We start from the raw sequence: 23,899 nt of genomic DNA, 5'->3' as shown, positions 1-23,899 counted from the left end.
CATTTTTGCATACATAATAAATGAACTTAAACCCCAAAATAATCGACGGAAGCAAATAACAAATAGCTGTGCCCTCAGCAACAGCCTGGCTGGCATTGCTCCCCCCTGGGCAGAAGAGCAGCTCCTAGATGGGAGCAGAGGAGGCTCAGAGCCGTGCAGTCCATGGTAGTCACTTTGGGGGATGCCTTGGCCAACGTGGGCTCATGTGACGCTGCAACGGTGCCTCAAGGGTGCCCTGGGAACTGGAACTGATGCAGCCAGTTTGCCTCCAGTGCTGAGTAGGGCACAGCAGGAGCTGCAGGGAAGAGGCAGTGAGAGGGGATGGGGCAGTGGTGTTCCTCCAGTGAGGGAGGGCAGTGGGGCTCTGCCCTAGCGTGTGCTGGGCAGCAGGGCTGGGATGCAAAAGCTGCCCCACTGTATGTTAGAAAGTAGGATATTGCGTTTTGGACAGCTGAGAGGCTGAGGCAGTTGGGAAGATCTGTTGTGTATGGGGAGGGACACGGGACTGGCTTTGTCACCTCCTACAGAGCCTGTTGCCTCCCAGCAGAACCCTCCTCTCCTTCCCCCCGCCCTGCATTCACCCTCCCTGCCTGCACCTACCCGTCTTGTCTAGAAATCAAACTAGGGGCTGCACAGGTCTGAAGGTGCAGAAGGGCTGTGCTCCTGGCCCCCTCACCTGCCTGGCCAGGAGCTCCCATCGCAACCTTTTCTGGTGGGTTCACGTCAAACCACTCTGTGCCAGTGGGATGAGTCCTTCCCCTTCCCCCCCCAGTCACTGCCAGCGGTGCAAGAGCTCCCCACTCAATGGGTACCATTACTTCTGTTATTCAATGTCTTCTGCAGATACAGCTCCTCTATTGTCTCTCCTTAACAATTCCCAGCCTTTTAGCTGCGGATGGTTCACCTATTGCTCTGGCACTGTGTTAGGATAACACCCAGATGTATCTCCAGAGTGGGATTTATTTACTGTTTTTCCCTGAAAAGCTTTTAGCATGATCCAGCAGCAGGGCTTTCACTTAGGCAGCCAGTATTGTCAGGAGATTTTTCCTGGTAGAAGTAAATTTTCCAGGAGATGAAAAAGGACTCCTTGCAATGTATAGCTCCATACTATTACATTTTAAAGTTCTAATTTCTTGATCTTCCTTCTCAGGAAAGGCCCATCTTTGGGAACCAGGGATGGTTTGAACTGCCCAGTTGAGTTGTCAGTATTCAAAGTGAAGTGGACTGTGTTCCTCTCTTCCTCAGCTCTATCTTTTCCATATCAAACTGGCTTTTCCAGGAATATCAATATTGCAATATCAATTAGCCTGCAATATCAATATTGCATATTATTAACAGTCTTCAAGCTTCCACAGACCCCACTTAGCAATCAGCAAGGCAAAGCTGGATGGAAACACATCTGCATGGGTGCCGACACAGATGCCTGCCAGCCGTGTTCAGGGCAGGAGGACGCAGCTGGCTGCACTGGGGCACACCCTGACACGTGTCTGAAGCAGGTTCCCACCTTGGGAACAAGCCTTCCCAAGCAAGTGGGAAGGGAAGGCTGCAACGGCCTGTTGCCAGCAAAGGGCTCTGGAGGTTGTGTTTGGAGCATTTCTGTCCTGCAAGCACTGGCCAACAGGCATATTGGCATTTTATGTAGTTTGTGGGCATTTTATGTAGTTTGTGACCATTTTATCCGCAGGCTGGGGCTGGCATGTGGGCAGGCACGGCCGCAGTCCTGCTGCTTGCCCGAGGCTAGCAAGTGGACTGGGAGAGCTGGGGGGTGACCATGCCTGCATCAGCTTTGCTGGTCTCTCACTGCTGCTTGGGTGTCCGTGTGCGATTTGAAGGTGGAGGGAGCCCCGTGGCCCTGAGTACTGATCCCCATCGGGGGCTGCTCCTGCCTGAGCCAGGGAAGCAAGGGCTGCCACTGGCTCTCCAAGCAAGTCCAAGTGGCAAAGACTCTGCAGTGCACAGTAGGTTTGGCTGATCTCAAAGACCAAGAGCGAGGGTTTATTGCTTGTATTTGCTCATTAAATAGCTGCTCTTTCCCCCTGGGGCTTGCCCTCCCGACTAAGCCCCTTCTACGACACCAAGCCTCCCTTGCTGACTTGGTTATGCACAGCCTTCAGGGTGGGCTTGCTCTTTCTGGACTGGCTGCTTGCTTTCTCAGCCGTAGGATCTACATTGAGTCACAGACATGCAGGTCTTTTCCCTTCCTCCTGTGACAGTGGAAAATGAATGTGCTAGCGCTCAAGGGACCTGTACCCTGTGAACTCGAGCAGGCTCCCTTGACTTGAACATCCTCAGTCAAAGGAGGCAGGACTCACCCTGCCACTGTCACTGAGTCCCTGCTCCAGCACGTGTGTGAGAGGCAGTGCACTCAGATTGGTGCTGGTTTGCTATAACTGTGATTAATACAGTAATTAAATCTGGTAGACGTCACTGAGATATTCCCAGTGAATAGCATCGCAGCGATTCTGTAGAGAACAGTAGTGAGGCTTAGTCAAAATAATTTTGACTGCAGTAGGGCTAGAAATATGCGTTTCCAGCCTTTTTTCACAACCTGTTTCATGGCTGAGTGCTGACCGAAAATAAATCTTGCACTAAAACTGGAGACATCAGGCCAGATTTATCCCTGGTAAAAACGATGTCATGCTGAACATGCATCTCCAGCTCACAGGACTGAGATTGCTTTGCACAGTTGAAGCCGGGTGGGGTCCAGGACCCTGTTCGGGAGCCACCTGAGATGGAGTGTCCAGCACTTCCAGCCATGCCAGGAGCTTGCAGAGCCCTGGTGGCTGTTTGTAGGTGAGCTGCTGGGCCAGACCAGGCAGCTCAGCACTCAGCACATCCCTTTGCATTGGCCATAGCTGCTGGCGAGGGAGGTGGGGGTTAATGACACCCCACATTAGAAAGGCAGTGAAATCCTAACAGCGCTGAGCTGAGATCTGTGCATGAGCTGAACAGTCAGATGGGCGAGGGATTTCGGCGCAAGGCAACAGCTATATCCCAGAGGAGATCCACTTGAGGAAAGAACAGAAGAAAGCAAGATTTAGCATTAAGATCATAATTTCAGATTGCATTGTGTGAGCATCAACAATCTATACACACAAGTCTTTGGGGAGCACCATGCTGTAACAGCTATCCAAGCCAGCCTCAGTAGCGAGGGTTATTTTTAATTGCAGCTGAATGGATCTAACCTTGTGATGTCTGTTCACAAAGCGTTGCTGGATTAATACAGGTTCCATAGTTGCTTCTGCTAAAAGACTTTAATGGATCAGCTTAGTTCTCTGCTCCATGATTATAGCATTCTTACCCGCCTATCATGTATGAGCCAGATGGTCCCAGTGAAATCGGAGCATATTTATATTTTCGTCTGCTACTCAGCCAGCTGCCCACTGATTTTGTTGCACGGTGGTAGGAGGAGAGGAGCCTTCCTGGGTGAAGTTCATGCGCCTCTTCCCTTGGCCCTGGGATCTCCCCACCTCCTCAAATGCACTGGAGGACCAGCAGACGGGCTGGCTCTGCGGGGTGCCTGGCAGGGGTTCCCAGCCAGCCACGCACCCACAGAAGCAGCACTGCCTCCTGGCCACGGATTCAGCAACTTCTCAGTGCACAGGGAGATGTTTTCAGTCCTATTGGTGATGAGAGCCATTAAGAAGGTACAAGTACTAAAGAGATCCTGAGCGATGCCTATAAAGCCTCTGAATCCCTGACAGAATCAATAGTGGGCTCTCAGGAGTAACTCCTTATCCAGGCCAACTTAAGCACATGCCAATGAGCCGTTAAACATTTTGCATTTTGTGGAGACACAGAATCCCTTTCTTTGTGATTGTTGGACTCTAGACTGGGTGAGATGATGAAAAATCGCATTGGAAATAGCCTGCACTCCAAAGGTATTTTCCTCAGCAGGTGGGAGAGCAGCTTGAATGATGCTCGCAGGCAGCATCCTCCTTCCAGGCGTGCCCAGCCAGTGCCTGCCAGCCTGGGCTGCCTGCGCCGCCGCTGGAGGGGAGCTCTGTCCTGCGGGGTTTGTTGATGAGAGCCACAGACACTTCTGGCCATGTCTGTGAGGAAGGCAGGGGTGGAAGAGCAGGGGAGGTAAGGAAGGAGCATGGGAGCTGTGCCCTATGAAACAGAGGTCCTGGAGCTGGCACCCAGGGTGCAGCCGAGCCTCCGTGGTGCCCTAAGCTTCATCAGCCCACGAGAACGAGTGTGGGCAACCTGGGCAGGTGGCTGCCCGTGGAGCAGCCTCAGGCTCAGCGCCCCGCTGTGCAGGCTTGCCTCCTCTTGGATAACTTTGCTATTGACACAATTTCCAATTTGGCATTTTGGTTACCGTAGCAACCCGATGCCTCCATTCTCTGATCAGATCAGCTCACAGTTAGTCAACACCGCAATAGCACCTGCGTTGGTATGGCAACACAGGACCATTCTCCATCACTGGCTGCCACTGCTCCGGGAGGGATGCTACATGCAGCTCCGGAAGGGAGCCCGATGGCAGAGGGTGCACAGCTGTTCCTGCTGCGAGGTAGTAAGATGCTCCCAACCTCAGATGCTCCTTGCTGCCCTGGCTGCAGCGGGAGCAGGGCTGCCTCTGCTCCGGCTGGGGCGTCCTGAGCTCCCAACTCCTGCATGGCCTGGGAGAAGCTCCGCAGAACACGGCTGGCAGGGAGCGAGAAAGTGTCCTTGCAGTCTCAAGCTGCCCCTCACAAGAGTGTTATGCATGGATACCAAGTGGCCTGCCAGACTCTGGGACAAAGGAAGGCTGTTTGTCTTAGAGAGGGAAATCAACAATCCCAGGCAGCCTTTAATTTTGGGTATTAAGTCCTTCAAGAGCAGAGCTTGAGTCCCAGGGGAGGGTGGTTCACCCCCTTCTCCCACAGCCACCAGCTTCCAAGCCGTTACACTCCTTACTGAGTCTCCTGGGAGAGATTTGTTTTGTTTTAGCCCTAGTCTGAACTGGCATCCGCTTTTCTGAAAGTGCTTTACAATTTCTGTTTAAGGTTTTTAACAGGCATGTGCAAGCCATTTGAATTAGAGCAGTATGAATCTATTAGGCAGCGACAGATGCAAGTTCTGTGTCTCTTATTAGAAGGGATTGGATTCTGAGGTTTAGTGATGTGCAAAGGATTGGACATTGGAGAGATTAAAATTATTTTCAGCGTTAAGCACAATATTTCTAAGCTAATGCACTCAGTCTTGAATATAGATTCACAGACCAAAAAGATTATAAAACATTAAACCTATGTAAATTCAGCTGTAAATTTATGTTTGAACAAATTCAACAAGAGATTTGACTTGGGGGCTTACAGCAAATAGGTTCTGCTTTTAATGCATATTGCAGTCTTCAGTTGCAATGCCATTCTCCCCTTGAAAGTCCCACGCCTGCTGAATTACTGGCAGGTCACAGTTGACAGCTCAAGCAATTATACCGGAATGTGTTAATAATAAAAAGGAAAATGACTTCATGTTTGTCTTTTTAGAAGACAAAAGCGGACGCTTGCTCCATGCTGGGGAGTAGAGCTGAGCTCCCCGGGCAGGGGAACGCTGCTGCAGCACCTGGCCGGTGCCTCACTCGGATAGCAATGGTGCAAACCCGTGTCCCTCCCTGTGGTTCTCCCAGCCCCCGGAGTTGCTGTGAACTTTTTTTTTCTCTTGTTGAGAACATGAAAATACAGTGAACAAAGGCTCCTTTTGAGTGGGATTGCAGGAAACCTGCAACATCGTGAACAAGCTGCCTACACAGAGATAAATGACAGCTGTGACTGAAGGAATAAACAAGATAATCTGGATTTAAATAAACCACAAGGGGATTTTGGCAACATGCAAATTCACAAATTTATAAAATGTATCCTTTGAAAATAAAGAGCTTGTCTGAAGCCAGCAGTTAAGAACAATTACTCCAGCACATTTTCCCAATGAGGGCTTAGAGCTGGTCTTTGCCACAAACCGGAGGGGACCGGGAGCCAGATGTCCTGCCTGTTGCCATGCAGCCACGGGGGTGCCTTTTTATGCACAGAGGGAACGACTCAAAGAAGCGAAGGTAGCAAAGCCCCTGTCAGACCAGGGAGCTGCAGGAGGCGGGGGGCACGCAGGGCAGCCTGGCCATCCCCTGCCTCCAGCCACTGCACTGGGGAACGGGTGGGAAAGGACAGAAACACCGAAAGGCCAAGCAAGCACCCAGCAATACCTCTTTGATCATCTGACCAGGTGATTCCAAGATGGAAGTCCAGGAATGGCAATAAAAGTTCCATTTTGACACTGCACAGCACAGAGATATTGCTACCGACAAGCGTGAAGGAATGACACCCATCCCCGTAATGGAGTGAAGGCATCATTAATGCCACGTGTGGTGGAGCTTCTGCCACAGAGACGGGGCTTGTTGTCATTGCCCCCTTTTTCAGGTGTGGAGTGATGGAGGCAAAGGAGAGGCAGAAGGTGAGCAGAGACCAGTGGCCACACCAAGAGCGAACGTGTCCTGTTCCAGTGCTTCACCTCCTGGGCTGCTCTGCGGAGACACGCCAGGCGTGGTCAGCAGCACAGCGGTGCTGCTTCGTCAGCCAGCGTGGCGTTGAGAGGGAAAGCAACACTGCAAGACAAACCTAAGTGAGTCCAAGAGGCCATGCAGTCCTCCCCAGGAGCCAAGCCTCGCCCAGCATGGCAAAAAGCTCTGCAACAGCCACCGGAGGAGAGCGCTCTGGAGTGCCGCATCCTGCCCGAGCGCACGGAGCTGGTTAGCATTCTGCCGGCATGCGTGCAATTAGGGCAGAGCACATGGCAGCAGCTCTGTGAAGGTTAACTGCTCTGAGGAGTATTCCTGCGGTGCCAGAGGCTCAGCTGCAGGAGCCGGCAGTGTCGTGGATCGTTCTCTGCTGCACACTTGGCAATAGCGATTGCGTGCAGCAGGATGCGTGCAGGACACGCTGGCTCCTGGGCTCGAGCCTCCCTCACAGCTGCCTTTGCACAGCAGGAGTTCAGGGTAGGGGGTGCATGCACAGGAAAAGCAGCACCTAGAAAGGAGCTCTGAAATAAGGCTGAGCTTGGGAAAAAGCATTTCTGTGGGTTCGCCCCAGGGCTGCAGCAGTTCTGGGCTCTGCAGGGCCAGAGGTGTCTCGAGGACACAGTACAGGTTCCAGCTTGTCCTAAAACCTCAGGAGCAAAAGCTGAATCTGCTTTTCCGCTTCTTTTCCTTCATCACTACCTCCCCGCTGCCTCTCCTCAAGGCCAGCGTGTCTCTCCATTTGTCTTTATTGTGTATGGAATTAAACACAGTCCTTAAATGTGGCAACACTTTCAGATTATTAGCTCTGCAGTTTCTTGGCTCCTGTTTATTGTGATAACATCATCTGAAGGAGCTGTTGTAATTAATAGTTTGTTCATGCTTCTTTTATAAACCCCCGGGGTGTTTGTTTTATACCTGAGTGCCAGCCACCACAGCTCTATTCCAGTGTGTTGTCTGAGGCATCCCCACCAGGGAAAAGGCTGAGAGGTTTGGGGTTTTTTTTTGCAACAGCTTATTAAAACCATAATTTGAAGTAAAGACTAAGTAAGGATAATATCTGACCCTAGAGCAGAGGGGACCAAATTCCTTGTTCACAAGACTGTCCGTGAAGGGGCTGTTGCCAGGGCTTGGCAGTGCCAGGACAGAGAGGACACCTCGCTCCTGCGCTCCCCCCAGCCCTGCCAGTGCTGGGACAGGCAGGAGGGGTAGTGCGGGTGGGGAAGAACAGCAGGACTTCCTCTGAATTCTGGTTAAATTCTTAGCTCTTAAAGCATTGTCCTCTGAAAATCCACAAATCACAGGCACAACCTGTAATACAAAGCAAACGAAGGCTCACACAAGCACTGGGTCCATGGGAACCTGCCCAAATATCCCAGGGGCTGCAGGCAGCTCCCGGTGCTGGGGAGATGCTAGGGGAACAGGAGCAAATGCAGAACAAACACTGTGAGTTACAGCCTCGGGTGTGATCACACAGCCAGAGCATTGGCACAAGGAGCAGGGTGCCAGCCAGCCCAATTTGCTCTCAGCTTTTAGTTTGTGAGTCCACAGGCACTTATTTTCAGAGCAGCATCTTGTGAGCCCGGAGAAAGACCAGATAGATGTGTTACAAAATGCCAATAAGCCAGTGGCTGTGCCTGGACCAATCCGTGCTGCAGCCGAGGTGCTGAGCAGCAGCCAGTGGTGCTGCTGAACCCTGGGGGCTCCCCCAGGGCTGCTCAGCCCCCGCTCCCCTCAGCACTTTGCTCATAGCAGATGTGCTGGCAGAGGCAGAGCTCTGGGTGGTCGGGGCAGGTCCGCCTGTGCCATGCAGAAGGTCAGAGCAGATGATGGCAACAGTCCCCTTGAGCCCTATTGTCGGAGAGTCCGTCCCTCCTAGCCCAGCAGCGCTTTTAGCATCTCATAATCACCACATTTTGACATTTGACAGCCTGCTGCGTGCTGCCAGGGTGGCTGACTCAGAGGAGCATACACCAGCCAATTCTGCCTAAGCTGGTCCTTCCTTCTGCTCAGACAATTGCATAGGAAAACAGCTTTTCCTGTCTGAAACAGCACATATAAGCATGCGGTGCTGATGCATGGGTGTCAGGGTAACAGCACCAAGGGGTAACAGCGTTTGTGCTTTCCTGGCAGTCCGTTACGATTTGAGAGGTAGGACTTTTACACACTGCTGCTTCCTCTGCCATCCAGACTGCCGCTCTCTCAGCTGATGCCCCTCTTCACTCAAAACTCAGAGCTGCCTCTTCCCACTCACCACATGCCACGGGCTGACTGCAATCCCGTTGGTCCCGTTTGACCTTCTTGCCTCAAAGCACCGATCCAAGCTCCCAGCAGCAGGAGCAGCAGTGATGGCTCCAGGTCAGCTTCCCAGAGCGTCACACTGGCTCTCAGCTCAGGATCAAATGTGCCCCTGAACTTGAAGGGATGCTCTGGAAGAACCTGTCATGAATGGAGACCTTCAGTATTCCTGTGGAGAGCTGGCAAAGGAGCAGCTGAGCTGGTCCCTCCCTTTCAAGCTTCATTGTGTTGTAAAGTGAGGGTTGGGATAAAGGAAGAACACGGAGAGCTCCATTCTCCTGTACTTACAGAGCAGGACAGCAATGAATACAGAGCCAGCGCAAAGGGCAAATGCTGCCGCAAGCACTGAGGGACAAGTCCATGGAGCTCGTAGCAGAAAATTTAGCAAGACAAGGGGGAGTGAGTGTGTTAACCATACTTAGAGTGGCCACTAACAACAGAGATTGGGAAGCAATAGTAGAAATTCCTACTTCAGGACTCCATTAAATCTTCAGTGATAGGAATCAGGAGGAAAGGAGCATCGGAAGAGAAATTCCATAGCGAGTTGAGAGATTCTTGGTCATTCCTCAGGGGCTCCCATTACTGACCATTACTGGACTCTTCTTACTGGTCATTACCGACCACTGCATTCCAGGGAGACCCGACAGAAACCTCCGAGCTGCCCCCAGGCTGCGGTACCTCTGTCCCAGGGGCTGGCACAGCACTGCAGGTGGTTGGCACAGGACAGCAAGCAGCAGGATGAAATGTGGTCCGCAGCTCCCTTGTGATAGAATCCTTAAGAAAGGAAATGCTTACAGATTATGGGCTATAAATGGTGATAAAATAACTGTTTTGTGGAACAAGGAACAGAAGAGTAACACATTGATTTTGGTAATTAATGGTTCAATAGAAACCTGTTCTGGGAGCGCCCCAGGCAAAGTCACTGGATTGGAAGTGCCTTCATTCCACGGTCTCAGTTCTTTACCTTACTACTCCACGTTTCTCTGAGGCCTATCCCACAGCCCCAAGGACAGCCACAAGCACTGGCTCCTGCAGTTTGGCTGCTCCTCCTCCTACAGGCTGCTTCTCCTATTCTGCAAGCTTTTTTGGGGCAGGGATTGTGGCTTGGTCTTTGTGCAGTGCTCATCCCAACAGGGCTGGAAACCACTTCCAGCCACTGCCAAAGTAGTTTTCAGGGTGAGATGCTGTCTCAGGGGCTGAGCCTGGACCCTGGTGAGACTGGTGTAGCACCACACCCGAGTTAGTCTTGCTGAACAGGCTGCAGCATGCAGACAGCTGCAATGGTTCAACCTCAGCCAGCACAGCCAGGAGTGGCACTGCCTTCTGGAATCTGGGTGGACGACGGATGATGCAGCAGCAGGAGGGAGAGAGCAATGGTGCGAGCACTCTGCCAGGATGGGGCTGGATGGGACATGGAGGGGAGAACCGCTGGCAACATCACTGTGCTGCTCATGCCTCTCCAGGCAAGAGTGAGCACAGCAGAGGGTGGTGACAGCCGGGAGTGATGGAGCCCCTACAGCTGAGAGGGTTTGGATCAAAACACCTAATCTGAAGGGAGATCCTGGTAGCAGGGAAATAGATTCATTGCTCAGAGGTCCTTGCTGGCCTGCTTTTCACTGCCCTTTCTCTAAACAGCTCTTACAAGACAGTCTAACTTGCCACACTGGCTGCTGGCATGGGCTCAGGGCTGGTTCCCAGCAGCGAGTCACACCTGCAAGGCTGGGCCTGGAGCATCTGGTGCTGCTGAGGGTACCAGGAGCCCCATAACCCTTGTCCTTGAAGGAGGAGGATCACTCTTCCCACCCACACCTCCCAGCATGTGGGCTGCATGAGCAGTTGCATGGAGCAGTGCTACCTGTGGCAGCCCCCAGCCCTCCTCTGGTCTGGCCCTCAGCTCTCCTCATCCCTTCCACTGCTCTGTCACATCAAGACCTAATTTCCATGCAGAAATATTAGCATTTCAGTTCCAAGCTGGTTAATAAATATTTTAAAAAAACTCCAAACAAATCAAACAGGAAATTTTGCACAGACACGCTTGTCCCTGCAGGGCTTGGCTACTGGCATGCTGGCCCTGAGATGGGCGAGCTGGAGCCCTGCTCCCTTAGCACCACCCCGGCCAGGACCCACTGGAGATCTTTTAGCAGGAAAGATGCCGATTGCAGGGGAAGGGCAGCCACAGGACCTGCCTGCCTCATCCCAGAAGTGCTGAAGGCACAAGCAGCACCAAACCCACCCTCGCTCTTGCCTGGCACCTCCTCCAGCAGCACCTGGGCTAAACAAGCCATGTCAGATGGATTCCACCAGCAGTAAATACACAAATTGTTGGGAGGTTTGAAGCAAGCCAGTGTGCGTAGCAGTCATAAATAGGAGGTGACACTGACAGGCAAACCTAGCTTGGCCTTGCCCGACAGCCACTTCTGCTTGCAGCCTTCAGCTGCTCAATCCTGAAATGGCTCCTTCCTGGGGCTCGGCGGTTTGACGTCAGCATCACTGCAGTCGCCGGTGCCCAACGTGCTCTTACAGAACCATTTCCAGCCTATTCACATTGTTTCCTCACCATATGTTTGCACTAAAAATAGCTGCAATGTGAAGGGATAATCCTGCAAGACCCAGAGCATCCCTGTCCTCCACGTCTGCTGCAGGAGCCCTGGCCAGGGCCACCTCTGCTCCCCAGGAGCACTGACACCGCTCCTCCTCCTGCCTCCCAGGCAGCAGCACCACGGGGTACCACATCTTTGGGGCAAATTAGCCAACAACAGGTCAAACAAACTACGCTTCGCGTGAGCGTCACGAGTCATTGAAAGGCTTAAGATAAAAATATTGTTAAACCACACCTACAGAGCGGTTGATGCCATACCTGTAAGGCCTTCGAAGAGGTGCGCTGTGGGCACAGAAAGCCCTGCACGGGAGCGCTCCAGCGGCTGTGGGCTGCATGCGAGGCTCTGTAGTCTCCTGCGTTGTCTCATCTGGCTCAGTCCATGCTGGGAAGGGCAGCGGGGGCTGGCGGGGCTCCCTCCCCACAGCACAGGGTCACTACTGGCAGGCGTTTCACAGCTTTCAGGATCCAGCAGTTCCCCACCTGGGTATCCTGTTGTGGATGACACAGCAGGTGCCGGAGCAGAGCCTGCGGGGCAGGATCACAGCATCAGGGCCAGGACTGGCCATGGCCACCACAGCAGTAGGAGCTTGGCTCACAGTGCTGCCCTCCAGCAAACAAGAAGGGTTGCAGGGGACCTCATTTAATACCTTCCAGCTTGCTACAATCATCTTTAACTGGGGGCAGCTGGGACAAGCATTTACTTCTTCATTTTCTTAGATATAAATGCTATCTTGCTGCAGTTTCATTTTACAATATCATAATATGCTATCCAGGAATGTCTCGCTACGTGTTCATTTATCCAGTAGGCAAATTCCTTTTGGCTAATAAAAGTGCTTGCACAGGAAGCTCAAAACCCAGCAGCAATTAATTATTGACAGAGCATGTGAATTAGAGATAAAAGAAAAGTCATTCTTTCTCACACACAAGATAGTAAATAAATTTAATTATTGTACTAGAAGCAAGGGATCTTATTCTGTATTAAGTTTTATTAGCTGAGACATTTAAAAGCATGTCATCATAACAAAAAGGTCTTGTGTAATCCTAACTGCACCACTCTGGTACAAGGCTCTGAAGTGAATAGGCTTAATTGAGCAAATGGAAGCAGATGGCTTGCCGAACAGACAGGTATTGTACGGGTTTATTGTCAATTAACTTTTGTCTACATGTGCCTATGTCGAATTGACTGTATAACGTGTTGCCAAGCCTGATTTAATACTCGAGGTGCCCACCGTGTCCAGGGTCTGAGAAGAAACAAAACCAGAAGTGCTTTGGTCCCCAGGGCCGCAGGTGTGGCAGCATCGACCCTCCTGAAGGTCCCGCCAGCACCTACGTGGGGCAGGAGGGACACTGAGCTGTCTGCCTCTGCCCGGCCACTTCCTAACCACCCCTCCTCTGCTTCTGTGCAGGAACGTGATGCCCAAGACGCTGGATGGCCAGATCACCATGGAGAAGACCCCCAGCTACTTTGTGACCAATGAGGCCCCCAGGCGCATTCACTCCATGGCCAAGGACACGAAGCTGATCGTGGTGGTGAGGAACCCGGTCACTCGGGCCATCTCGGACTACACTCAGACGCTCTCCAAGAAGCCGGAGATCCCCACCTTCGAGGTGCTGGCCTTCAAGAACCGGACCCTGGGGCTGATCGATGCCTCCTGGAGTGCAATCCGCATTGGGATCTATGCCCTGCACTTGGAGAACTGGCTCCAGTACTTCCCCCTGTCCCAAATCCTTTTTGTCAGCGGCGAGAGGCTCATCACTGACCCGGCTGGGGAAATGGCCAAGGTCCAGGACTTCTTAGGCCTCAAGAGGATTGTGACAGAGAAACATTTTTATTTTAATAAAACCAAGGGGTTCCCCTGTCTCAAGAAGCCAGAGGACAGCAGTGCTCCCCGATGCCTGGGCAAGTCCAAGGGTCGAACTCACCCCAAAATAGACCCAGATGTCATCCACAGACTGCGGAAGTTTTACAAACCCTTTAATGTCATGTTTTACCAAATGACGGGCCAAGATTTCCAGTGGGAGCAGGAAGAAAGTGATAAGTAGAACCATGAAATCAGGAAAAGAGCTCTTCTCTTTTGAGATGCAAATCATTGTTAGAGACCCAAAACTCACTGGTAGCTGGAGGCTCAGCCTTGCCAGCGCAAGACTTGTGCTCTCAGGGTTGCAGCCAAAGCCGCCTGCGTTTCCAGCTCTGAAACCTCAGTGGCACATCACCTTGGGCTGCACTTGGGCTCTCGCTCCGTGACGCTCAGGGGCTGGGGTGGGTGAGAGGAGGAAAAGGCAGAGGGAGCGGAGCTCCTTGGGGTGATGGGGTGCTTCAGGTCAACATTTCACTGCTGGCGTCCCCCTTGCAGCCAGGCAGGCAGGACCAGCACCTCCTGCCAGAGCCAGCAAAGCAGGAGGGCAGCTCACAGAACCCAGCAGCGCTGACAAACCAGTAGATTTATTTTCACCTGCCCTGGCTTTTGGTTTTGCCCAAACAGCAGCATCAGATCTGGTAAATTCAGGACACGTGCATTCGCATGCACGCTGGTATTTGCGTGTGGAAGGAATAAAGCCAGTTATGCTGCAAAGGAACTATGTACAGAAACTTCATTTGCACCAGATGTTTCAATTACTTGTTGCACTAAAACTAGTATTTACCAAGTGCCACAGAACACCTGGGCCTGATTCTCCTCTGATGGATGGGTGTAACCGCACTGTTGGAAGGGAGCCGCTCCTGCTTGGCTGGGATGCTCAGCGAGATCAGAGCTGGGGCCTCGCCTGGGCCCCCCGCTCCTCCGGGAAGAAGCAATGAAAACCTGCTCAGAGCGAGCTGGGAACCTGCCAGGCTGCCCAGGCGTGTGGAGCCAGGCGTGCCAGTGCCGTGCCCATCCCCACAACGCCGTGCTGTGCAATGATGTGTGGTTTGGAGCCACGTGCTTCTGGTGGGAACCGACGGGCAGAGACGTGGGGCACAGCCCCTGCCAAGGGTCTGGGCAGGGCTGAGCGTCAGGGCCCCTGGCACTGCCCTTCATTTGCACCTTGAAAATGAGATCTCTGCTGCTTGCTCTCTGCAGCTGGGTTTTCAAAGCGGGGAAGCAGCCTTCGTCTTTACTTCAGAATTACGAAAAAGCAACTAATTCCCAGGGTGAGTGCTGCTCCGCATAAGGGTAATGTACTTCCTAGTGGAAAATGACCAAGCCACACTCTCAACAAAATCTGCAAATCTTGATAGAAACTGTGGAATAAACCCTTATCCCAACTGGATCCTCCAGGAATGTGAGGAGAGCTGCATTCTGGGACCAGTGGAGAGCAGGACAACAGCATTGGACACAGCTGCGCTGCTTCCATCTGTATTACTGTGAGCAAAACAGAGAGGGAACACAAGGAAAAATGCAGAGCTGACATTGCTGAAATGTTCCCTTCACATGGGTGATGTCTAAGGGCGCTCAAAAATTGCCGGCTGCTTTCCTTGTTGTAACGAGTGGTAAGGTTGCCTCCCAGGTGGAGCAGAGCTATGTGCCAGCCTCTCGTCTCTTCGGGGAAGCAACAGAGATGTGGCGTGGGACGGCTGTGGGAGGACCAAGACTCAGATTTGATTAAGGTGGCAAGAAATCCCTAATGATCCAACCGACTGAGAGAAATCGCTGTCACGCCGGGTAACAAGCTGAACCTGCTCTGGGTTTCATGGCCTGTCCTGTGGTTCATTAGACCATGACGTGGTGCTCGTGCCTTGGATTGGATGACAAAGAGCTAAAGCCATTTGGAAAATTTACAGCGTGGGCCGTGCTGGAGGGGCACCACAAGGTCCCCGCTAATGTCATGTCGATTCCTATTAGCCTGATTAGATTTAAAAACAGCTCCTGACATAACGTGGTTATTCACAGGCCCACAAATCCCAAAATTATTACATGAAAATTGGAAGTATGTAATAGGCATAATTTCACAGTGTTTCCCACGTTATTGAAATGTCAGATCGGCTCCTAAGTGAAAACTGTGGTTACACAATTTGGTGCAAGCTGCTTGGCAGACTCATTCAGAGGACAGGGGTCTCATTGGGACCTGGTGCGCAGGCTCCTTGCTGGAAGGATATCCAGGAATTTCTGTCTGTTCCCAGTGTGCTGCAGCCCCGATGCCCCAGCGAGCTGGCCCTGGCAGTGGAGATGGTGGGATCAGTGGCCCTGGCTGCCTGCCAGAGGGCTTGGCTGCACAGGGATGTCGTGCCAGCTCATGGCATGGCCACGACCTGGCAGGTTGGTGGCTGCGCGTTACTGTGGTTTTTACAGTCATCAGTGTGGCACCATGCATCACCTCCATGGTCAAAGCTTGGACTCTCTCAGTCCCCATCCATGCTTAACCAGGGTGTTTTTTCTTCAAGCAAGGTCTCCTTGAGCCTGAAAGAGTCCTTGAGAACACCCATGCCCACTCAACACACCTCCTTGCCCACCCCAGCCTTGGTCTGAGCAGTGCCCCATGTCTCCCTGGGCATCTCAGAAGAGCTTCTCCCAGGATGAGCCTCTGGGTCCAAGCTGCCATCAAGCCACCATCATTCTCCTCGCACCCACTGCTGGAGGGTCAGGAGACCTAAAAACACTGCTTGGTCTGAAAACTGCAACCCAATGAACCCATCAGGGAAGTCACAGCACGCAGCTGGGCAGGAGGGTCCATCCTGCACTGAGATGAAGCAGTTGCACCTGCGGCTCAGTCCCATGGCTGGACCACGGCCCTGGCAGAGGAGTCCTGTGGGAGGGCTCCTAGAGGACGGGCTCCAGCGCCGGAGTCCCAGAGCTGGGATCCGGAGGAGGGGGTCCCTGGGAGTGGCCACTTGGTTTACAGAAGCCAGGCTGGCCGTGGGAGCTGCTGGGCCTGCCCATGCCCCCCCTGGCCCCACACCCTCCCTCCCATCCTTTCTGTCATATCTCCAGAGGTTTATTTTTTATATTGGCAGCCACCTCCAGCTCGGATGGAGCCGCCGAGCACCTGCCAGGCCCTGAGCAGCTGCCCCATGGACGGCCACTGGCAGGACAAGACCCCTGCCTCCTGCTATGGGGCTATGGGGCCAGCGTCCCCCCGGCTGGGGGCAGCAGGGACTCGAGGGGGGCTCAGGGCAGGGGTGGGATACGTCGCTTGCTGCACCGCACGCCATGCCTGCGGGGCGGATGCAGGATCTGCCAGGGTTGTTGTTCTCACGGGCCTCCCGAGGGAGGGAGTCAGGTTAATAACACTTTTTTTTTTTTTTTTAAGTAATTCAAATGTCAGCGTTAGAATACACAGGAAATTGAATTTTGTATTTGATTTCAATTAGCAAAGCATAAATTATATTTAATTTTATACACAGACTGAGTGATTCATTGTTCTGGAAAAGCTGGTACTTGGTGGTTCAGAGGCTGGAAGTGGAGAGTTAGTCTTTTCTGAAACCAAACTGCTATGCTGTCGCCTCCTCTCGAACGCGTCGCTGTTGTTGGTGTCACTCTGTACCTGAGCAGTACCAAAATCCCTAACCGAACACCTGACCCCACAGCTCCAAACAATAAAACCTTGTAGCAGCTGCATTTCTCTGCTCTGTTTCTCTGGGTCCACCAGCAGCACCGATTCCCTGCATGTGGCAGACGCGCAGCACGTGCTGGCCGTGACCCCACCACCAGCCAAAGGGCCAGGGGAAAGCATGTGCTACAGCTGGGACCAGGACCAGGACCAGGATCAGGACCAGGACCAGGACTGCCTGGGCCAGCACCTGTCCTGCAGCATCCCCAGAGGTGCCCTGCACAGGATCGGGTCAGGAATCCCTGCTGTCCTCTGCAGGCAGGGACCAGCCACTGGTACCCCAGACTTAGCGCTGCGGACAACAGGACATGTCCCTGTGGTGGAGGCAGCCAGATTGTCCCTGCAGTGGGGACAGCAGGATGTGTCCCTGTGGTGGAGACAGCAGGACAGTCCCTGTAGTGAGGGGCAGCTTTCCTCTCTGGCCTTGGAGCTCGAGGTGCATCGCCCAAGGTCACAAAGAACAAATCCCCAAGCCTGGGACATTGCACTTGCTGCTGATTAAGGTAAATCAGTGGATAATCAAAGGAGTGAGAGGGCTGGCAGCCAGGCAAAGAAATTAGGGGGGATTTTTTTAATCTTATTTTGTGTGCACAATTTCCTGCTCATTTGACAAAAGCGATTTCACAGCACAGCCCTATTGTGTCATCTGATAGAACCAGTGAAAAAACTTTTATCAACAAAATTAGGAAGTAGTGAACTATAAAATTGCTAATTATTTTCTAGTAAATTTACTTTTAAATAACTTTAGACACCAATTACAGGCACCATTAAGCACCATTAACACAGGGTATATTTACCAAACATGGACGGAATACTTATTATTCAAATCGAGATCATTTTGGTGTAGATTTTGCAGTTCGGAAAGCTGTCCCCTCTTACCAGATGCTTAAAAAGCCATCAGAAGAGCAATTACACCCCAAACAGAGTCAGATTCCTAATATTTGAGTTGTGGCACAATACGATTCACCCCTCGAAAGAAACAATTGTGGGAGCAGGGACCAGACTCCTGAGGAGCTGCCCCAGCAGCATCTGCAGAGCGGGGCCAGGACTGGTGTTCTCGTCTCTCACAAGGCCCTGGAAGTGAGTCACATATTTAACTGATGGAACCGTCTTTTGCAGTGTCTCCTCTCCCTGCTCCCTGCCGGGATTGATCACTCTTTGCACACCCCTTTGTGCTAGGCCAGCGAGCATCTCTCCTCCCAGTACTGCCATTCTGTCTTTCCAGAGCCACGGCTGGGTGCCTTTCGCTTCCCCCTGGGATTTGTTCCCCAGAAGACCCGTGCAGCTCACAGAGCATTCGCCTCTGCTTTGGGAGCAGGGGCTGCCCCAGTGCCAGCACCTCAACATCCTCAGTCCTGGCGCCGGACACGCTCTGCGCTGGGCTGAATGCACCTCTTAATTGGATGTTGCCAGGCGGCTGTCAGAAAGCTGGCTGTAAAGCTGTTACCTGCTCCCACTTTCCTGCTGTTATCTTTGACATTCTCATTATTTATGAACTGCCCTGTACCCAACAGGCTGCCACCGATGCGGAGATGCTCTTATTATGCAGGTTCGATAGTCTGCCTGCTTTCCAAGGTCACATCCTCCAGGATGTCTTGCAAACCAGACTGAAGAGGTACCAGCAAAGATGCAACATGTTCTGTGTATGCTGATGCCAGGTTTCAAACAGAGCCCTTTGACTAAGGATAACATAGGAGATGGTGATATAAGACCCTGTTGCTTACCGTTTTTCTCTGCCCTGTGTGTAGCACGGAGCTTTCTGCAGCTACATCAGCAAATGCAGGAAACCAGAGCACCAGGCAGGTGCTCCAGCCATCAGCTTTCACACACTGGAACAGAGTTTTGCTCTGACACCTGAGCCTGGGAGGAGAGCAGCATGGGGTTTATTCAGCTGACCGGGTTGCAAACCTGCAGTGACCTGTTAAAGCTTTGTCAGCACAAATAAACTATTTGTTCCAGCCTCCTGCCCTCTGCTGCTGCCTCCCTGGCATGGTGCTGGGTGCCTGTGACCTCCGCGTGGTGCAGGGCAGTGGCTCTTGCACCCTGTGCCCAGGCTGTGACATCCCAGCTCAGAGGCAGAGACACCAAAACAAACCAAAGATCTCACCTCCTCAGCTCTCATGGTGCCTTTTGCTTGGTTTTTTTGGTTTTGCCGACCATAGAAGCTGCCCTTCTATTGGTCATCTGCTGGGAAAAAAAAGATGTGATTAGAAAATTCTTGATGCCTTTTAATCAATTCTTTAACTTCAGGTAAAAGACTTGAAATCAGGCAAAATAATTTGAGAGTCACTTCACTGTTATTTTATACCACTAGCAAGGATATTTTGGAAATTGTAAAAATCCAAAGTCCAAAAGCCCATTAGGTGTGAGCACTTGCCCACATGCAAGGACAGAGCCTGACAGCTCAGGTTTCTCCATGGAAGGATTAACCTATAGATTAACAGGAATTTCTGCTCTAAGCTAGTGATGCTCTAGGATGGCAGGGGAGGAGGATTCCAGGACTTTGCAGAATAATGCAGAGAGCTCGTGGTCCTGCTCCAGGTTGGGTAGGACACATCTCACCCCAGCTAAGCTGCTCTGTGGAATCCAACAGCCCCAGAGGAGCATGGCCAGTGTGTTGCCTTGTGCCAGGCTGAGGAGCCAGGGCAGCAGGGGCTGCACACAGCTGAGAGACCTCGGCCACCGGGAAGATGACATGCACTTGCTGCTCACTCACTGTGCTGCAGGACAAGCTGCGCAGCCTGCACTTGACTTCTGTGTCGGCAGAAGGAGGCTGGTTTGGATGGGCGTCTTCTCAGCACAGCTGAGGAGCCCCTCAGATGGAGGTGGGCATCCCCAATCGCCCAGAAGCTCTGTGAGGAAGGAAAGGGTCCACAATCACTGGATCCTCTTCCCTCTCCCCATCCTCAGAGGCTGAATGGGGAGGTTCCTCCTGCAAACCCTTCCTTGCTTTGCCCCAGGGTGGGATGCCTGGGAGGTGGTTTGTCCTGCTGCCCTGCTGTCCCCTGCCTGGGCACGGGCCAGGAAGGAGGACACACCACGAGCACAGTCTATGAGGAAATCGGAATTGAGAGGAACCACAATCGTTTCAACAATATATTTTGTGACTAAAGTCATTATGTGCAGAGAGATGTACGGGTCGCTGAAGGACAGAATTAATATAGTAAGTAATCCTCTCCCTTTAGCAATATCTTTCTGCATGAAATAATGATTTAATGTCTAACTTTCTCTAGCATCCACATTTCCTCATAACAAACACTTAGATGATATGCAGCTATTTATGTTTGAAGGCAAAAAGCGTGGAGTGTAATGGACTCAACTCTGACTATCTGCCCGTGAAGAAATTTCACTGTATCATGGGGAAAAAGGAAAAACATTTTATTTGGAGACAATTTCTTTCTATTTAAGCCATTTTCATCTTTCTCCCTTGTTCTGTGTTGCAAGGGACATCTGTGTGACTCTGAGTTACTTCTGCCCATGGGGCATCTGTGCTCTCGAGGACCCCTTGCCCACTCCTGGGCACCGCTCACAGCTGGTGAATGGCCCCGTTGTGCGGGATACTCGTGCCTCCGGAGTAGCATGGAGTGGCTAATGGTGTCAACCCAAGGGAGCAGTTACAGAAGCTTGTGTATTGAGGTAGTACATCCATTTGGACTTCACAGCTCTCAAGAATAATTAATCCTTAAACTTTAAGCAGCAGCAGGCATTATAACCTGTGTTTGAGCACAAGACACAGCTCCAGGGTGGTGCCTGCATGGAGGTCCAAGCAGCATGGCAGGGGAGCATGTCAGAGCCCTACTCTGTGCTGGCCACTCCACCCATCCTCCCCATGCCCGGTGCATTCGCCCAGAGCCAGATGGGCCCCACAGCACAGATCCAGCCCGCAGCCATCCTGGTGAGCCGGCCTGAGCAGCAAGGCACTCTGGAGCTGCTCTGGAGCCCCAGTCAGGAGGCTCTCGGCTCTGCTTCTCCTTTTTCCTTCCACAAGACTAATATCCAGAGCAGCAGAGGATAGATCTGTCCCATACAGAGATTTCCTCCAAGGCTTTGCTCTCCATACTCAGTAAGGCAGATCCCATAGACATCAGCATCAAGCAGAAGGAATGAGCTTTTCCCTGGCAGTGACACACTGCTTAAAAGCACTGATCCAGATAACACGAGAGATGTCTGTGTAATGCAGGCAAATGACACATCTGGCAATTTTCCACCCAACTGACAGAGATAAACAGTTATAAATACACCCCATTAATAGTGTAAGCATCCTTCAAAGCTCATCTGGAGAGTCTGTGGGTCCGGCGTGCAGCGAGGCGCTGGTGCTCCAGCTGGGTGCCTGAGCGGTGGGTAAAACAGAGCTTGCAGCCCCTCATCGGCAGAGGCAAAACCAGGCACAGCAGTGGCAAAGGGAGACACTTTCCAGGAGGAGACAAGAGGTTCCGAAGCCATAAGCACACCAGGCATCACTTGCATTGCCCAGTGCTCTGGTGTCCCTCTCCGGGACTGCCATCCTTTCCCCCTCTCCAGGGACCCCAAGCAGGTCCCAGCCTTGCCGAGAGGATGGAATCAGCTGGGGCTCAGCTCTAGTTTAATGAGGAAAAACTAATAGATGATTTTTGCCTTTATCTTTGAAAGCTACTTGCAAAACAGGTTGCAGTTAATGAAAGGAGTGAGGAATTTACAAGTCACCAACGGTGACCACACTCCCCTCTTGAAGGACCTTGTCTGAGCAGAATTAAGGACCTTAGAGCAAATCCTCTGACAAATTCAGCTGTTTCAGGGAATCTTCACATTCACGTGACAATTCCCTGGGCACCGGTTCCACTGAGCAATATTTTTAAGGTTTTTCACTATGTCTGTGACTTGTGGCTTTTCGTTTCACTGGCCAGAGCCCAGATGCCTTTCCTCCCTTCCAGGAATTTCCTGCTCGTGGAAGTGATGCTCGTGGCCTTGGCTGTGGTTGAGACAGGCAGCACACGCCCGGACTCACACCCAATGAGCACAGGCACTCCTGCCCACTCCACTCCTGCTGTGCCCCAACGCTGGTGCGTGTCCAGGATGCTGAGGGCTCAGTCATCCCAGACTCCCTGCAGCATTTTGCTCCTGCATGGCCCTGAGAGCCTGAGTATGACCATGACACAAAGCAGTGACTCCTTTCTGGATGATGTGCCGGTATCAGAGAGCTCTCCCCCTGGTTCAGCACTGCGGTAGAGGATGGACAAGGGCTCCATTTCCTCAGCGACCCCAATTTACCTGGGGATAAATGTTTTATCATCGATTCCTGCTAATCTAATCTGATTTCTCAGCACTACGAATGCCTTCTCCACACTGTCCCACGGCTCTGAAAGCACACGCTGGCAATGGGTGCTGCTGGAGCAACACAACCACCAGGTCTGACAGAGGAATAGGAGCCACCCTCAGCAGATGAGCTCCTTGAAAGGGAGTGAGAAATTTACAGTGTTTTGCCCGGGCACCAATGATTTTGGCTGCCCTTTGTGGGCTGACCCGCTTGCCTAGCAAAGGTTTACTGCCCAGAAGAAGGTTAGTGTTCAGAAATTTGCTTTTTCTTAAGAGCCCACTGCACCTCCTGAGCAAACTATGGCCATCTCTTAATCCTTAACCCTGGCACCAAAACAGCCTCCACCTCTCGTGGTACAGTCTGCAAAGAGAGTTCATTAGTGACTATGCAGAAAGGCTCTCTTTATCTGGGCTGCAATTTGGCCACTTTCCAGTTCACACAATCTGTCAGAGTTCACAGAAGAGGAGATCCTGCTGAGAAGGACTTTGCAGTTTCTGGAGAGCGGCAGCTCCTGAGCTGGAGTGCACACACAACAGCTAAATACTCGGCTCATCCATTCGGTCAGGGGCCATCTGCACAGTGTAAGGAAGAAAAATAGTTTAAGTAACATTTTCTTCTAGCAAGATTTAATAATAAAATCGTAAGTCTGGTGTTTTTCCTTCCAGGTACGACAACTTCTGTAGCAAAGTAGATTTGTTAGATTTACAATATGACAATTACTCTCAGAAAAGAAAAAAAAATACAGTCCAAGCCCATGTTTCTAGAGATATACATTAGAAATAATCTAACGCCCCGAGAACTGTGAGTTTTATCCCCATTCTATTAGGGAAAATGTCTTTTCCTGCAACTCAGAGAGGGAATGGCATATGCCACTGGCTTGTCCATCTGTCTTGCTCTGTTTGCAGCAGCAAAGCTCTCAACCAGAAAGCCAGCCGCTGGTTCTGTCAAAAACTGCAGCATCCACTTTATTATTTTAAACACAGAAAACAAGCGCTACACAGCAATAGGAGCTGGAGTCAGGACCGTAACACACATAGGGTGGGCGTCCCTGAGGATTCTGGGTACAAAGCAGCGCACAGCACCACAGCAGCAGAGAGAGGTGCCCATCCAAACCCTGCAGCAGAGAAGACTCTTCCTCCTACACTGTGGAATGAACAAGCCAAACTGCCCTTTCTTTGAGGATGTTATACATACAGATCCAGTCACCCCCTTAAAGCCCATGCCTTGCTAGAACACAGACTGTTTAGGATATTCCTGTGCCGCCCTGCACCTTGTGCCTGGGACACCGCTGCTTTCCATCACCACTCCATGCAGAGTTGCACCACTGACCTCAACCAGGTGAATTCCCATTTTCAGGTGGAGAAGGTTTTTTGCGTTTTGCATATTTAAGCAAAGAGCCAGGCTAGATCAGCCCTGCGCTTGTGCTGGCCTGCAGACCCCTCCAGGAGCACATGGCTCCTGGGGATTTAAATACACTTGCTCATGCAGAAGCTACTCGGGAGCTGCTGTTCCTCTTCCACCCAACTGCAGCTCTCTTTCCTCAGCTTCTTCAGCTCCTGGCCTGATTGCAGCTGTCAAATCTTTTCTGATAAAGCCTTTTTCTCCTTGCGTTTGAAGCAGTCTCTTCTATCCATTCTCCCCAGCTGTGCTCAGGCGACAGCAAGTGCTCCTGCTGCGGGGCTTTGTAGTTTGTGTT

At 51.8% G+C, this 23,899-nt stretch overlaps 1 protein-coding gene and 1 long non-coding RNA gene across 2 annotated transcripts in view; one reads left to right on the top strand and one right to left on the bottom strand.

Moving 5' to 3' along the window:
• HS3ST4 (heparan sulfate-glucosamine 3-sulfotransferase 4) overlaps nt 1-14,180 on the top strand; it is a 61,724-nt gene extending 47,544 nt beyond the window's left edge. The window contains exon 2 of the mRNA XM_009567478.2: nt 12,791-14,180. Coding sequence (XP_009565773.2) covers nt 12,791-13,427 — 637 coding nt within the window. The 3' untranslated portion in view covers nt 13,428-14,180. The remainder of the gene's footprint in view (nt 1-12,790) is intronic.
• A 9-nt stretch (nt 14,181-14,189) lies between these two features.
• The window catches only part of LOC128853754 (uncharacterized), a 124,770-nt gene continuing 115,060 nt past the window's right edge, over nt 14,190-23,899 (bottom strand). Inside the window, exon 3 of the long non-coding RNA XR_008452481.1 lies at nt 14,190-22,775. This is a non-coding gene — a long non-coding RNA (uncharacterized LOC128853754). The remainder of the gene's footprint in view (nt 22,776-23,899) is intronic.

Source organism: Cuculus canorus, chromosome 15 (assembly GCF_017976375.1).
Source record: "Cuculus canorus isolate bCucCan1 chromosome 15, bCucCan1.pri, whole genome shotgun sequence".
Classification (NCBI taxonomy): Eukaryota; Metazoa; Chordata; class Aves; order Cuculiformes; family Cuculidae; genus Cuculus; species Cuculus canorus.
This window is presented reverse-complemented; position numbering and strand designations above follow the sequence as displayed.